The 17,500-nt window shown below is 46.3% G+C and overlaps 1 protein-coding gene across 6 annotated transcripts in view; it reads left to right on the plus strand.

Annotated features, from left to right (window-relative positions):
* The window catches only part of dati (datilografo), a 1,344,633-nt gene that overhangs the window by 1,154,909 nt on the left and 172,224 nt on the right, over positions 1-17,500 (plus strand). For all 6 annotated transcript variants that reach the window (XM_053784635.2, XM_053784636.2, XM_053784634.2 and 3 more), the window contains one exon: positions 1,650-1,872. In XM_053784635.2, coding sequence (XP_053640610.1) covers positions 1,650-1,872 — 223 coding nt within the window. The remainder of the gene's footprint in view (positions 1-1,649; positions 1,873-17,500) is intronic.

A 17,500-nucleotide genomic window follows, 5' to 3' on the forward strand; every position in this document is an offset into this window, starting at 1 on the left:
TTTCCTTTTCTCCCCTCATTCTCCCCCCCCCACTCTAAGACCCCTTTTTTTCGTACTCTCACCTTTAACCACCTAAAGACTCTCATTTTGCCTGGAAAGACTCTCCATTTCTGAGGAAGTCTGGAGTGGACTGGTGAGGGGAATGACTGTCGCCTTCGTTTCCTCCAGCCTTTCATTAATCCTGGCGAGGACGCTTCATTGTCATCACATGTGATTTATCACTAACGAGTAGAGCGCAATGTTTTATTCATGCCTTAGTTATATAGCTGTATCCAGCAGCCTCAGCTAACGCCGCTACTACGTTACCAAGGCTGTAACTTTAAAACCTGCGGCATGCGCAGGGGAAATTATTCTCTGTGAGGCTCGTGCACTCACTGACAGACTCTGTGGTCAGGCAGATTTTGTGGTTGATGCTCTGAAAACCTACCGAGCTTGTAATCCGGGGTTTCTTGATGAGGAAATTAGGAAAATCCACAGGAAATTTTTAAGAATTGTAGATTTTCCTGGCTACGAACTCGGTAGGTTCTCAGAAACATGAACCACAAAATTCACGGACTTTCTGTGGAATACCCAACAGGCTCCGTGGTTCACTCCAAAAATTTTGGCATACCATGTTCACTGACTTTGAGGTATACTTACAAACACTATATGTTACACTCTCAGACTCTCTGTGGTACACTAACACAGGGACTCACAGGAGGTACAAACTTCTTTAATATTTATCATTATTAAAGTATATATTATAGCAGATTAATGAGGGAGTTGAGATCGTGTTAAACGTAGTCCATAAGGGCCACCCTGACATTGGATGACGGTTAAACTGAGTAAATATGGGCCACCCATATATTAGATGACTGTTAAACGGAGTCCATAAGGGCCACCCTTATACTGGATAATTGTTAAACAGAGTCCCTTATATTGGATGACGGTTAAACGGAGTCCCTTATATTGGATGACAGTTAGATAATTAACCCTAAGTAACCCTTAGATAAGTAACTCTTAGAAAAGTGATCCCTTATACAGGGTCTTACACTCGTAAGAGGCCCCCGACTTATCGTTCAATACAGACATACTATACAAACAAAACAGTTGCAATACACAAATAACCCGCACATAGGAGAGAAGAGCTTACGACGACGTTTAGGTCCAACTTGGACCATTTACTTTGTAAATGATCACGGTATTGTTCCTATTTGTTATAAAACAGTTAAAACTACAAGAGTATCAACTCGGGGCCTCTAGAGTGAAACACCCGTATAATGTAGCACATAAAAGGGGTATCTGGTTTTCAACCTGCCTTATATTTACAGAGAAGTAACTGAGACGAGAAGTAGCTGAGTTGCTTCGTTGATTTGCTATTTGAGTGATGGTTAATATACTTTGTGTGTGTGTGTGTGTGTGTGTGTGTGTGTGTGTGTGTGTGTTGGCAGTAGTAATAGTGGTGATAGTGGTACTTGTGGTAGTGGTGATTTTAATGTAGTGAGTGGTGAGAATCTGACAAATTATTTGAGGAAGGTGTCTCCTTTAGTGAGTGTGGTAGTACGTCTCATAAGGGTGTATGTGGTAGTAGGTCTCATAAGGGTGTATGTAGTAATACGTCTCCCTTAGTATATCCGCCCTAGTAACCCGTCCCTCATCTCCCATTGCAGATATTTATGCACAAATCTGCCATGCAGATGCATAACCGCGACCCCCACCGGAGCGAGGTCAAGCCACACCAGTGCCAGCAGTGTCTCAAAGCCTTCTCCTCCAACCACCAGCTGGTGCAGCACATACGGGTCCACACAGGCGAGAAACCCTACAAATGCTCGTACTGCGACCGCCGCTTCAAACAGTTGTCACATGTACAACAACACACGCGTCTGCACACTGGTGAGTACCCCTTGAGACATCTGTTTACGACCCCCTAGGGTGAGAAATATCGAACCATTTGTTTGGGAGGAGTTTAAAAGTGGGGATAATACACCCTTGTTTTTTTATGGGGGGAGGAAGGATTGGGAATAGGCCAAACACCATGTTTTTTTAAGGAGGGGGGTATGGGGGTATGGAAAGTAGGGTGCCACAATTCTCTTTCAGGGGAGTGGGACTGGAAAATATTGGAGTTATACCACTCCCAATCCCCCTTCATCCCCTACCGTCTAAATACAGGTAACTTCTGTAATGAGGCACAGGTAACCATTGGCCCCTTCTCCCCTACCCACTCGTAACCTCTAGTAGTGTCATGCTACGTAGCCCCAGTCATGTAGTTTAAAGTTGCCCCAATCATGTAGTTTTAAGTTGCCCCAGTCACGTAGATTTAAGTAGTCCCAATTACGTAGCCTTAATTAAGTACCCTACTTATTACCTAGCCCTAATTACGTAAGTCAAGTTCATACAAAGACCTCTTTGCTGTGGTCTCCAAGACGGGTGTTCTAAACATTGTGATCTTTAACACCCTGGGCCTAAATGTGGTCCTAAACATCGTGGTCCTAAACAATAATTCTAAACTTGGGGCATATTTCTGGGGCCCCCATTAACAATCCCATAACATTACCTCTCCCACGGCTGCCCACTCACCACCCTCAGCATCCAACCCAGTAAGAGTTGACGACCTAAGTTCCCGTCCCACCGCCCAGAAAACGAGTGGGCGGTCGGAGACGCTTTCCTCCCCACCCACAAAAAAAAAATGAATAGGTGTCCCAAGATAGCCTCTCCCCCGCCCACCCAAAGGGTTCGTCATTAGGTTACCATAAGATAAAAATTTTAGCCACCAGAGTCCAAACGTCGAGCTATGTTGGTGGAGTATTTAATATGACACGTGAAATCAAGAGGACGTCAACCATGGGGTCTTTCAACCAACACCCATTTTTCCCCACTCGCTCCTTCCCTCCTCTTCCATCTGTGTTCCCTCTTTCTCTTCGCCTCCCTCTCTCTGTTTATCCTTTCTCTGTACCTTCTCCTCTATGCTCCCTCTTTCTCTGTGCCTTCTGTATGCTCCCTCTTCTCTGTACTTCCCGTCTACACTCTGTTCCTCTCTCCTCATGGCCCCTCTTTATACCACTACTCTCTTTTCTCTCTCTTTCTCTGTACCACTACTCTCTCTTCTCCCTCTTTCTCTGTATTACTTTCCTCTTTTCTAACTCTTTCTCTTTACCACTACTCTCTTTTTTCTCTTTCTCTATACCACTACACTCTTTTATCCCCAGCCTGTGTGATGGAATATGACAGGGAACCAGCCTGTGTGATGGAATATGACAGGGAACTAGTCTGTGTGATGGAATATGACAGGGAACCCAGCCTGTGTGATGGAATATGACAGGGAACCAGCCTGTGTGATGGAATATGACAGGGAACTAGCCTGTGTGATGGAATATGACAGGGAACCCAGCCTGTGTGGTGGAATATGACAGGGAACCAGCCTGTGTGATGCAATATGACAGGGAACTAGCCTATGTGAGGGAATATGACAGGGAACCCAGCCTGTGTGATGGAATATGACAGGGAACCAGCCTGTGTGATGGAATATGACAGGGAACTAGCCTGTGTGATGGAATATGACAGGGAACTAGCCTGTGTGATGGAATATGACAGGGAACCCAGCCTGTGTGATGGAATATGACAGGGAACCCAGCCTGTGTGATGGAATATGACAGGGAACCAGCCTGTGTGATGGAATATGACAGGGAACCAGCCTGTGTGATGGAATATGACAGGGAATTAGCCTGTGTGATGGAATATGACAGGGAACCCATCCTGTGTGGTGGAATATGACAGGGAACCAGCCTGTGTGATGGAATATGACAGGGAACCAGCCTGTGTGATGGAATATGACAGGGAACTAGCCTGTGTGATGGAATATGACAGGGAACCCATCCTGTGTGGTGGAATATGACAGGGAACTAGCCTGTGTGATGGAATATGACAGGGAACTAGCCTGTGTGATGGAATATGACAGGGAACCCATCCTGTGTGGTGGAATATGACAGGGAACTAGCCTGTGTGATGGAATATGACAGGGAACCCATCCTGTGTGGTGGAATATGACAGGGAACTAGCCTGTGTGATGGAATATGACAGGGAACCCAGCCTGTTTGATGGAATATGACAGGGAACCCATCCTGTGTGATGGAATATGACAGGGAACTAGCCTGTGTGATGGAATATGACAGGGAACCCAGCCTGTGTGATGGAATATGACAGGGAACCCATCCTGTGTGATGGAATATGACAGGGAACTAGCCTGTGTGATGGAATATGACAGGGAACCCAGCCTGTGTGATGGAATATGACACGGAACCCATCCTGTGTGATGGAATATGACAGGGAACTAGCCTGTGTGATGGAATATGACAGGGAACTAGCCTGTGTGATGGAATATGACATGGAACCCAGCCTGTGTGATGGAATATGACAGGGAACCCATCCTGTGTGATGGAATATGACAGGGAACTAGCCTGTGTGATGGAATATGACAGGGAACCAGCCTGTGTGATGGAATATGACAGGGAACCCATCCTGTGTGGTGGAATATGACAGGGAACCAGCTTGAGTGATGGAATATGACAGGGAACCAGCCTGTGTGATGGAATATGACAGGGAACCCATCCTGTGTAATGGAATATGACAGGGAACTAGCCAGTGTGATGGAATATGACAGGGAACCAGCCTGTGTGATGGAATATGACAGGGAACCCATCCTGTGTGGTGGAATATGACAGAACCAGCCTGAGTGATGGAATATGACAGGGAACCAGCCTGAGTGATGGAATATGACAGGGAACCAGCCTGTGTGATGGAATATGACAGGGAACTAGCCTGTGTGATGGAATATGACAGGGAACCAGCCTGTGTGATGGAATATGACAGGGAACCCATCCTGTGTGGTGGAATATGACAGGGAACCAGCCTGTGTGATGGAATATGACAGGGAACCATCCTGTGTGATGGAATGTGACAGGGAACCACCCTGTGTGATGGAATGTGACAGGGAACCAGCCTGTGTGATGGAATATGACAGGGAACCCAGCCTGTATAATGGAATATGACAGGGAACCAGCCTGTGTGATGTAATATGACAGGGAACCCATCCTGTGTAATGGAATATGACAGGGAACCCATCCTGTGTGGTGGAATGTGGCAGGGAACCCATCCTGTGTGGTGGAATGTGGCAGGGAACCAGCCTGTGTGATGGAATATGACAGGAACCCATCCTGTGTGGTGGAATATGACAAGAACCCATCCTGTGTGATGGAATATGACAGGGAACCCATCCTGTGTAATGGAATATGACAGGGAGCCCATCCTGTGCAATGGAATATGACAGGGAACCAGCCTGTGTGATGGAATATGACAGGGAACCCAGCCTGTTTGATGGAATATGACAGGGAACCCATTCTGTGATGGAATATGACAGGGAACCCATCCTGTGTAATGGAATATGACAAGGAACCCAGCCTGTGTGATGGAATATGACAGGAACTCATCCTGTGTGATGGAATATGACAGGAACCCATCCTGTGTGATGGAATATGACAGGAACCCATCCTGTGTGATTGAATATGACAGGAACCCATCCTGTGTGATGGAATATGACAGAGGAATCCAGCCTGTGTGATGGAATATGACAGAGGAATCCACCCTGTGTGATGGAATATGACAGAGGAATCCAGCCTGTGTGATGGAATAATGCAGAATATCTTCCCACAAAGCAAACATTGAGTGTGGTAGCAGCACACTACTATTGTATCCATTTTTACTTAATAGCAAAATTTCTGGCTATTTCCCCTCTTTGCTCCCTCTTTGCCCCCCCCCCTTACTCCCTCGCCCCTCGCCGACAACTGTTAGCTTTTGTTCCCACACTGTAACTGTTGTACAAAATGGGGAAACAACAAAAAGCTGATGGATTTGCAGTTTAGGGAAACTAGTTTTTATCCACCTTGCTAGTAGCCCACTACCACTATCACCACAACGACCATTACTATCACCACCACCTACCACCACCACCCACCACCACAACCACCCACCACCACCCACCACCACCCACCACCACCCACCACTCCCACCACCACCCACCACTCCCACGTTACTCCAGTGGCACTCCCTCTTTACCAGTGTTACTCCCATGTTACTCCACTGTCACTCGGAGAGCTTCGTGTACCAGTGGTTATACTTCTGATTACCACAGATTTTCTGCTCCTACTATCACACTCCTGTACTGACGCTATTACTATTACTACTACTGCTACTATTAATACTACTGTTATTACTACTACTACTACTACTGTTACTGCTACTACTGATAATACTGCTATTACTACTACTAATGATGCTGCTGCTACGACTGGTATCTGAAGGGTTAAGATGTTTGAGAGAAGGGAGGAAGAGGAGGTCATGACCAGCATCTTTCCCTTCACTCTTCCCCTCACTCCTACTCCTACTCCTACCCCCTCTCCTACCCCCACTTCTACCCCCACTCGTCTTTATGTGTGATATTTGCGAGCGTGGAGCCATAAACGAAGGAGGCGAGGGGCGCGCTGCCCCCCACTAGATAATAAAAGAGTTGACGAGCCTTCTGGGTCGTCCTCTCCTGTGTCGTATCCACAGATGCCAACTTGCTCTCTCTCTCTCTCTCTCTCTCTCTCTCTCTCTCTCTCTCTCTCTCTCTCTCTCTCTCTCTTTCTGAATTCTTTCTATTTTTTCTGAATTTCATTTAAAAAATTGTTTGCATTGGAGCAAATATAATTAAATGTTGTTGTGGGTCCCAGTGTTGTGGGTCCCAGTGTTGTGGGTCCCAGTGTGGTGGGTCCCAGTGTGGTGGGTCCCAGTGTTGTGGGTCCCAGTGTGGTGGGTCCCAGTGTTGTAGGTCCCAGTGTTGTGGGTCCCAGTGTTGCGGGTCCCAGTGTTGCGGGTCCCAGTGTGGTGGGTCCCAGTGTGGTGGGTCCCAGTGTTGTGGGTCCCAGTGTTGTGGGTCCCAGTGTTGTGGGTCCCAGTGTGGTGGGTCCCAGTGTGGTGGGTCCCAGTGTGGTGGGTCCCAGTGTTGTGGGTCCCAGTGTTGTGGGTCCCAGTGTTGTGGGTCCCAGTGTTGTGGGTCCCAGTGTTGTGGGTCCCAGTGTTGTGGGTCCCAGTGTTGTGGGTCCCAGTGTTGTGGGTCCCAGTGTTGTGGGTCCCAGTGTGGTGGGTCCCAGTGTTGTGGGTCCCAGTGTGGTGGGTCCCAGTGTTGTGGGTCCCAGTGTTGTGGGTCCCAGTGTTGTGGGTCCCAGTGTTGTGGGTCCCAATGTGGTGGGTCCCAGTGTTGTGGGTCCCAGTGTTGTGGGTCCCAGTGTTGTGGGTCCCAGTGTTGTGGGTCCCAGTGTTGTGGGTCCCAGTGTTGTGGGTCCCAGTGTTGTGGGTCCCAGTGTGGTGGGTCCCAGTGTTGTGGGTCCCAGTGTTGTGGGTCCCAGTGTTGTGGGTCCCAGTGTTGTGGGCCCCAATGTGGTGGGTCCCAGTGTTGTGGGTCACAGTGTTGTGGGTCCCAGTGTTGTGGGTCCCAGTGTTGTGGGTCCCAGTGTTGTGGGTCCCAGTGTGGTGGGTCCCAGTGTGGTGGGTCCCAGTGTGATGGGTCCCAGTGTGGTGGGTCCCAGTGTGTTGGGTCCCAGTGTGGTGGGTCCCAGTGTTGTGGGTCCCAGTGTGGTGGGTCCCAGTGTGGTGGGTCCCAGTGTGGTGGGTCCCAGTGTTGTGGGTCCCAGTGTTGTGGGTCCCAGTGTTGTGGGTCCCAGTGTTGTGGGTCCCAGTGTTGTGGGTCCCAGTGTTGTGGGTCCCAGTGTTGTGGGTCCCAGTGTGGTGGGTCCCAGTGTGGTGGGTCCCAGTGTGGTGGGTCCCAGTGTGTTGGGTCCCAGTGTGGTGGGTCCCAGTGTTGTGGGTCCCAGTGTTGTGGGTCCCAGTGTTGTGGGTCCCAGTGTTGTGGGTCCCAGTGTTGTGGGTCCCAGTGTTGTGGGTCCCAGTGTGGTGGGTCCCAGTGTGGTGGGTCCCAGTGTGGTGGGTCCCAGTGTGGTGGGTCCCAGTGTGGTGGGTCCCAGTGTGGTGGGTCCCAGTGTGGTGGGTCCCAGTGTGGTGGGTCCCAGTGTGGTGGGTCCCAGTGTGGTGGGTCCCAGTGTGGTGGGTCCCAGTGTGGTGGGTCCCAGTGTGGTGGGTCCCAGTGTGGTGGGTCCCAGTGTTGTGGGTCCCAGTGTTGTGGGTCCCAGTGTTGTGGGTCCCAGTGTTGTGGGTCCCAGTGTTGTGGGTCCCAGTGTTGTGGGTCCCAGTGTTGTGGGTCCCAGTGTTGTGGGTCCCAGTGTTGTGGGTCCCAGTGTTGTGGGTCCCAGTGTTGTGGGTCCCAGTGTTGTGGGTCCCAGTGTTGTGGGTCCCAGTGTAGTGGGTCCCAGTGTGGTGGGTCCCAGTGTGGTGGGTCCCAGTGTGGTGGGTCCCAGTGTGGTGGGTCCCAGTGTGGTGGGTCCCAGTGTTGTGGGTCCCAGTGTGGTGGGTCCCAGTGTAGTGGGTCCCAGTGTGGTGGGTCCCAGTGTGGTGGGTCCCAACGTGGTGGGTCCCAACGTGGTGGGTCCCAACGTGGTGGGTCCCAACGTGGTGGGTCCCAACGTGGTGGGTCCCAACGTGGTGGGTCCCAACGTGGTGGGCCTTACTGGTGGGAAGACTTCCCCCCAGCCATAACCCCCCACCATCTGATCTGCCAAGTATGATGAAACTGACTTATGAAGACCACCGCCCCCTCCCCTTTCCTCCCCCCTTCCCATCACTTCCCCCTCCCCCATATCAACAACCCTTTCACCCCCATAGTCGACATATTAAATTGATAGACCATTAAAAATCACACCCCAGTTCCTACCACCATTTTTATTACTAAACTCACACACACACACACACACACACACACACACACACACACACACAGGTATGATGAAGCTCACGGTTCAGGGAGAGTGACCTAGTAGCGACCAGTGAAGAGGCTGGGCCAGGAGCTTGAACTCGACCCCTGCAACCTCAACTAGGTAAGTACACACACACACACACACACACACACACACACACACATTGCTCAGTGAACCCGAGCAAGCGATACAAAATGCAGAATAACCACAGGGGGAGTTGAATGATAGCTCTAGGCCTTTCGTGTCGCAATCAATTCATCAGTAGCTTGCAATGTTGCAGAAATAGTATTAAATCCAGGTAGGTAGGTTCATGTAAATGTCACGCACATGAACGGACCGTCCTTTCTAAAATTTTCTCTTATACGTTTAAAGATATATTTTTTTCATTAATGTTAATGTAAAAATTTTTAATTTTGCACCAAAAGCATCTTAGAAAACTTACCTAACCTTATTATAACAAGAGCAATTTATTTTAGCCTAACCCAACTAATTATATTTTAGATTTGTTTACAGTAATTTAATACTAAACAAACACAGTGAAATAATTTTTTTTCGTTAGGTTCAGAATGATTTTGGCGAAATTATTGCATACACAGATTTTCACTTGTCCTATATGGCAAGATGAGCGTTGCTATTTAAGCCAAGATCGCAAGTTCTGCCTATTCCGCACGACATATATATATATATATATATATATATATATATATATATATATATATATATATATATATATCTATATTATATATATATATATATACAGTAGCTATATGTATACAGCAGTTGTGTATGATGCTGTGTATGCAGCAGATGTGTGTGGTGATGTGTATTCTTCAACTGTGTATGGAGTTTTGTATGCACCAGCTGGATGCCTGTTGCTGTGTATATAGCAGCAATGTGAATATCAATTGTGTATTATGCTTTGTATATAATATCTATGCATACAGCAGTTGTGTATGATTCTATGTATACAGCAATTGTGTGTGATACTGTGTATACAGCAGTGTATATACATCAGCTATGTATGGTGATGTGTATAGTGCTGTGTATGTACAGCAACCACAGGAAGACAAGCCAGAACGGGAAGGGAGACAAGAAGATATCAACAGTGCCTCTCTCTCTCTCTCTCTCTCTCCTTGTGCGTAGCGACCTAACTTTTGTCTTCTAGTCATTTCTTCTTTCTTCTTTGCTTCCAGCTCTTGTCTGTGCTTTTCTACCTCTCGTTTTTTTTGTTTTTCTTCAGAAGCAAACACACACTCACACATACACACACCTCGTCTGTACTAACTACTCTCTAAGTAGCTTGTCTGTACTAACTGCCTTAAGAATGAAGAGGAGCATTTAAATCATAAGAAATTAAAGCATTTTTACAAGTGAATGAAATTTATTTGTGTACATTATGAATGATAAAATTTCGTCATTAACTCCAGAATTAAATAGTTTTGGTACGCCCTTGTGAGATCGGAAACTGTATTGGGGTACGGGCAGGGACTTGTATGGGATCAGTGCTACCCTTCAAGGGATTGGAACTGGAGCTATGGAGGTAACGAGATGATTTACTAAAAATATGGCAATGATGGTAGGTAATAGCAAAGGAAAAGATGGTAATGGTAGGTGATGGGGTGATAAAAACTAACACAGCGGGTTTTACGAAACCACAAATGCTGGCGTAGATAGTACTGGAACGCAAGGGCCTAAATATCTATATTCTTACAGCAACACGGCGGGCAGAATGTTAACTTAATGTGGGCGCAAGTACTCTAACCTGGCCGCCCACAGAGCTCAAGCACGCCCATCATAGACAGTTCTTCCAATCTCTTAAATGGAAAGAGAGTTTTTTTTAGGGGGGGGGGGGAACGGGTCAATTCCAGAATTAAATTTGAAGTGAGATTCTTAGCGTGGAAATTTGTCGCTTTTCAGACGCGCTGGGCCAGGAGCGCTGCCGTCCTCAGTTACTGTGTCGAAAATGAACTCCCGTAGTTGGTATTCCGCTGACACGAATTCATAAAAGAAAGAAAGAAAGAGTCTTTGACCTCTCCCACCTCCTTTAATCTCTCTCTCTCTCTCTCTCTCTCTCTCTCTCTTTCTCTTAGCCTTCTGTTTTTCTGTCGATTCAACACAGAAAATACACGATAGTTCTTAATCTAGATTGATGTAATGCTTCTCAGCACATAGGCTCAGTGTGGGCTTCCAAGTCCTCTGTTCTTTTCCATGTACTCTCTCTCTCTCTCTCTCTCTCTCTCTCTCTCTCTCTCTCTCTCTCTCTCTCTCTCTCTCTCTCTCTCTCTCTCTCTCTCTCTCTCTCTCTCTTCACCCCCTCGTCAAAAGCATAAATTCAGATCTAATTTTTTATCGTGGGGCTGCTTTAAACCCTGGCTGGTCGGCGCCCTTATAATTCTTCATTACAGGAACTGGGGGGCGGCGCTCCGGCCCCGACCCGGCAATTTTGGTAATGGCTGTTTTGGGACGAGCGTGCCATCTTTCACCGCCCCCGACCAACCCCCCCCCCCCCCCGACCCGACCCGACCCGACCCGACCGCTGCCACCCCAGGCGGCCACTTCGCACTCCTTTCCACAAACTTTCGCGCATGTCACACAAACTCGTCCGCCTTTCCCCATCCCTCAACCGCCACCATTTCCCTCCTTTTCCCTTACGAGAAACACCCCTTCCACCATATCTCTTTCCTCAAGAGGGGGAAAAGAGGCTAAGGGAAAGGGGAAATTCTTGCCTCTACCCCCTTACCCCTCTCAGCTGGCGACCCTGAGACGCCGCCTCGATCTAAACAAAAGGGAACAAGGTCGTTAGTCGCGCCCAACGACCCATCAGCAACGACCAGCCAGAATGACTGTGCTGGGACTCGCGGCGTGAAATACGGCCAAGATAAGCAAAGTCCTACACCCCGGCCAGAGAAAAATACGGCAATTATACGGCTGCCAGCGCTGTAAGTCCCATTTATGTGCTTATTTTATATCTTATGTTGGGACGCCTGGTATTACTAGGAAGGATGCCCTCTTCTTCCTCTTCTTTCTCCTCTTCCTCTTCTTCCTCTTCCTTCTCTTCTTCCTCCTTCTCTCCTCCTTCCTATTATATTTACTTCGGCATCCTATTTCCATTTTTTTGCCTTTTGTCGCCTTGTCCTTCTCTTCTTACTCTTCTTTATATTCCACATACTCTTCTTTTTTACGTTTTCCATTTCCTCTGCCTTATTCTCTCTTTATTCTTCCTCCTTCTCCTCCTCCATTTCTTGTTTTCTCTATATCCTTCCTTCTTCATCCTGTTCTCGTTCTTCCTCCTCCTTCTGTTGTCGTTGATACCGTTGCTGTTTCTGTTGTTGATACCGTTGCTGTTTCTGTTGTTGATACCGTTGCTGTTTCTGTTGTCATTGATACCGCTGCTGTTTGTCATTGATACCGCTGCTGTTTCTGTTGTCGTTGATACCGTTGCTGTTTCTGTTGTCGTTGATACCGTTACTGTTTCTGTTGTTGATACCGTTGCTGTTTCTGTTGTTGATACCGTTGCTGTTTCTGTTGTTGATACCGTTGCTGTTTCTGTTGTTGATACCGTTGCTGTTTCTGTTGTTGCATCAATATTCATGTTATTGATGACGCCAGCACCAGTGCTGTTGCTCCTGACCCCTTGTACTGCTCCCACTGCGGCTGCTTGCTGATCTTATCTCCACTGCTGTTATGCTGCTGGCGCTGCTATAAGCAAAAAAAAAAAAAGCGTCTCGTGCTGTTACTGAGCTGCTGCTATTACTGTTACTGGTGGTGGCAGTGCAGATGTTTCTGTTGCAGGTGTAGATGTTGCTGCCGTTAAATCTGTTATTGTTGATGTTGCAGATGTTACTGTTCAGTTGCTTCATCCATTTGTGCTAATACTACAACCGCTGCTGCTGTTGCTGCTGCTGCTGCTGCTGTTGCTGCTGCTGCTGCTGCTGTTGCTGCTGCTGTTGCTGCTGCTGCTGCTGCTGCTGCTGCTGCTGCTGCTGCTGCTGCTGCTGCTGCTGCTGCTGCTGCTGCTGCTGCTGCTGCTGCTGCTGCTGCGTAATCTAACCCCACTCGGCCCCTCAAGGAAGGTTCCTTGATGTTGGTGAGGGGCTCTTGATTTAGGGAATTGGATCTGTGCTCCAGTTCCCCGAATTAAGCCTGAATGCCTTCCACATCCCCCCCCCCAGGCGCTGTATAATCCTCCGGGTTTAGCGCTTCCCTCTTGATTATAATAATAATTATAATAACCCCACTCGGAAGGCTTCATAGAGACAACTTTTCACTCTGATACAGCCTTTAAGCTCTACACGGGGCGAAACGTTGTCCTAATAAAACTTAGTCCTGCCAAATGATATATTTACAATTGGATTCGGTGAAATATTTCAATTTTGTATTGTTCATGTTTTTTTTCACTTGGTTACAGTGAAAATTTAATATAATCTTGGTCGCTTAGGAGAAAGAATTATTATTGTTGTATATTATATCGACAAGTAGATATGTGCGAGAGTTAGGTGACTTTATTTCCGAAATGTTTCGTCTATGCTACAGTCTTCTTCAGTTGGTGATTAGTTCTTAATTCCTTGAAGACCTCTGTTCGAGGTGGTCAGTCCCTCAGTCTTGACAGTTTTGAAATGGTCAGTTCCTTATCCTTGAAAACGTAGTTTTGAGGTGGTCAGTCCCTCAGTCTTGAAAACGTGGCTTTGAGGTGGTCAGTCCTTCAGTCTTGAAAACGTAGCTTTGAGGTAGTCAGTCCTTCAGTCTTGAAAACGTGGCTTTGAGGTGGTCAGTCCCTCAGTCTTGAAAACGTGGCTTTGAGGTGGTCAGTCCCTCAGTCTTGAAAACGTGGCTTTGAGGTGGTCAGTCCCTCAGTCTTGAAAACGTGGCTTTGAGGTGGTCAGTCCCTCAGTCTTGAAAACGTGGCTTTGAGGTGGTCAGTCCCTCAGTCTTGAAAACGTGGCTTTGAGGTGGTCAGTCCCTCAGTCTTGAAAACGTAGTTTTGAGGTAGTCAGTCCTTCAGTCTTGAAAACGTGGCTTTGAGGTGGTCAGTCCTTCAGTCTTGAAAACGTGGCTTTGAGGTGGTCAGTCCCTCAGTCTTGAAAACGTAGTTTTGAGGTAGTCAGTCCTTCAGTCTTGAAAACGTGGCTTTGAGGTGGTCAGTCCTTCAGTCTTGAAAACGTGGCTTTGAGGTAGTCAGTCCCTCAGTCTTGAAAACGTAGCTTTGAGGTAGTAAGTCCTTCAGTCTTGAAAACGTAGCTTTGAGGTGGTCAGTCCCTCAGTCTTGAAAACGTAGCTTTGAGGTAGTCAGTCCTTCAGTCTTGAAAACATAGCTTTGAGGTAGTCAGTCCCTCAGTCTTGAAAACATAGCTTTGAGGTAGTCAGTCCTTCAGTCTTGAAAACATAGCTTCGAGGTAGTCAGTCCCTCAGTCTTGAAAACATAGCTTTGAGGTAGTCAGTCCTTCAGTCTTGAAAACATAGCTTTGAGGTAGTCAGTCCCTCAGTCTTGAAAACGTAGCTTTGAGGTGGTCAGTCCCTCAGTCTTGAAAACGTAGCTTTGAGGTAGTCAGTCCTTCAGTCTTGAAAACGTAGCTTTGAGGTAGTCAGTCCTTCAGTCTTGAAAACATAGCTTTGAGGTAGTCAGTCCTTCAGTCTTGAAAACGTAGCTTTGAGGTGGTCAGTCCCTCAGTCTTGAAAACGTAGTTTTGAGGTGGTCAGTCCCTCAGTCTTGAAAACGTAGTTTTGAGGTGGTCAGTCCTTCAGTATTGAAAACGTAGCTTTGAGGTGGTCAGTCCTTCAGTCTTGAAAACGTAGCTTTGAGGTGGTCAGTCCCTCAGTCTTGAAAACGTAGCTTTGAGGTGGTCAGTCCTTCAGTCTTGAAAACGTAGCTTTGAGGTGGTCAGTCCCTCAGTCTTGAAAACGTAGCTTTGAGGTGGTCAGTCCTTCAGTCTTGAAAACGTGGCTTTGAGGTGGTCAGTCCTTCAGTCTTGAAAACGTAGCTTTGAGGTGGTCAGTCCTTCAGTCTTGAAAACGTAGCTTTGAGGTGGTCAGTCCCTCAGTCTTGAAAACGTAGCTTTGAGGTAGTCAGTCCTTCAGTCTTGAAAACGTAGCTTTGAGGTGGTCAGTCCTTCAGTCTTGAAAACGTAGCTTTGAGGTGGTCAGTCCTTCAGTCTTGAAAACGTGGCTTTGAGGTGGTCAGTCCTTCAGTCTTGAAAACGTAGCTTTGAGGTGGTCAGTCCCTCAGTCTTGAAAACGTAGCTTTGAGGTAGTCAGTCCTTCAGTCTTGAAAACGTAGCTTTGAGGTGGTCAGTCCTTCAGTCTTGAAAACGTAGCTTTGAGGTGGTCAGTCCCTCAGTATTAAAGATGTGGTTTTGAGGTGGTCAGTCCCTCAGTATTAAAGATATGGTTTTGAGGTGGTCAGTCCCTCATTCCTAGAGACGTGGTCAGTCCCTTAACCTGGAAGACCTCATTTTAGAAAGAGTTCAGTCCGGATTCCTGTGAGAGAATTCATCACCATAGTCTTCAACAACCCAAAAAGCGCTATGATATAAATTAAAACAGTATGGTTCCACACTACAGATACACCAATTTAAAAAAAAAATCTACATCTTGTAAAACTGCATCCGCCCACCGCGCTAAAAAAAATGAAAAAAATATATATAGAGAGCGCATGGGAAAAAAAATCCCTCTGTCAATTTTGACAATTTTGGAGTCAACAAGACTAAACTGGAGTTAGTGGCCCAGACTGGCATCACTGTTCCCACACATTGTCAAAATTAATAGAACAATTTGTACCAATCTCTGTGCAGTAGTACCAGTCCCCAGGACGCTAAAAGTCTGGTATCAATGACCGCTTGTGGGGGCAGGTGGACGGGTCGTTTATGACCGCTTGGGGCAGGAGGGAGGGGGTCATTTATGACCGCTTGGGACAAGGGGATAGGGTGGGATCAGACGTGACTGTTCTGGGGCATGATGCTGACTGCGACCGCTTGTGGCAGGGGGGGTTTACGACCTCTTACGGTAAGGGGTCGTTTATAACCACTTACGGTAAGGGATCGTTTATAACAGCTTAGGGTAAGGGGTCATTTATGACCGCTTAGGATAACGAGTCGTACAAGATGGCTTGCAGCTAGGGAAGGGGTCGTTCACAGAGCTGACTCCGACCAGAGGAATTTCTAGAGTAAATATACATAAGTGGTATTTTATACACACACACACACACACACACACACACACACACACACACACACACACACACACACACACACACACACACACACACACACACACACACACACACACACACACACACACACACACAATTTATCTACCAGAAATGCTACCACCACCACCAGCTCAAACAACCACCATGAACACTACCACAAGTACCACCACTACCAACACCAAATAACATCCATCATCACCAGCTACCACCATCACTAACACCCCAAACAACCACCACTACGAGTTGCTATCAGTGCCACTACCACCACTACCACTACCTGTGATGGTGGTAGCAATGATGGTTAAATTAACGGAATCGTATTATCTGGCCCTTTTTTTATCACTGTCGCCTCTCTTCTTTGTTACTCTCTCTCTCTCTCTCTCTCTCTCTCTCTCTCTCTCTCTCTCTCTCTCTCTCTCTCCTTCCCTTCAACTTAATCAACACCTCCTCCTCCATCACCATCTCCACCACCACCACCACCCTCATCACCACACCCACGACCACAGAGTACCACATCACAGCACACCCCAACACCTCATCACAGCATAGAAGCACAGGACACCATAGCACAGCATCACTGCACAGCACAGCTCCTGTAAATAATCCCCGTGGCAGGAGGACAGCAGGGCTGGTACCATTGTCTGTGTTCATTTGCAACAGATCAATTATTGCAACCCCCGCCTGGATGATGATGACTAGGGTGGTTGATTACCCCATATCTCTCTCTCTCTCTCTCTCTCTCTCTCTCACTCGCTTTAAAATAAATGAATGCAATAATTTATATATATATATATATATATATATATATATATATATATATATATATATATATATATATATATATATATATATATATATATATATATACATCGTGCCGAATATGTAAAACTGGTCAATTAGCAAGAACTCATTTAAAATTAAGTCCTTTCTAAAATTTTCTCTTATACGTTTAAAGATATATTTTTTTCATAAATGTTAATGTAAAAATTTTTAATTTTGCACCAAAAGAATCTTAGAAAACTTACCTAACCTTATTATAACAAGAACAATTTATTTTAGCCTAACCCAACTAAATATATTTTAGATTTGTTTACAATAATTTAATACTAAACAAACACAGTGAAATATATTTTTTTCGTTAGGTTCAGAATGATTTTGGCGAAATTATTGCATACACAAATGGCAAGATGAACGTTGCTATTTAAGCCAAGATCGCAAGTTCTGCCTATTCGGCACGACATATATATATATATATATATATATATATATATATATATATATATATATATATATATATATATATATATATATATATATATATATATATATATATATAATTATATTATATATATATATATATATATATATATATATATATATATATATATATATATATATATATATATATATATATATA

The sequence above is a fragment of the Cherax quadricarinatus genome, chromosome 60, assembly GCF_038502225.1.
Source record: "Cherax quadricarinatus isolate ZL_2023a chromosome 60, ASM3850222v1, whole genome shotgun sequence".
Lineage (NCBI taxonomy): Eukaryota > Metazoa > Arthropoda > Malacostraca > Decapoda > Parastacidae > Cherax > Cherax quadricarinatus.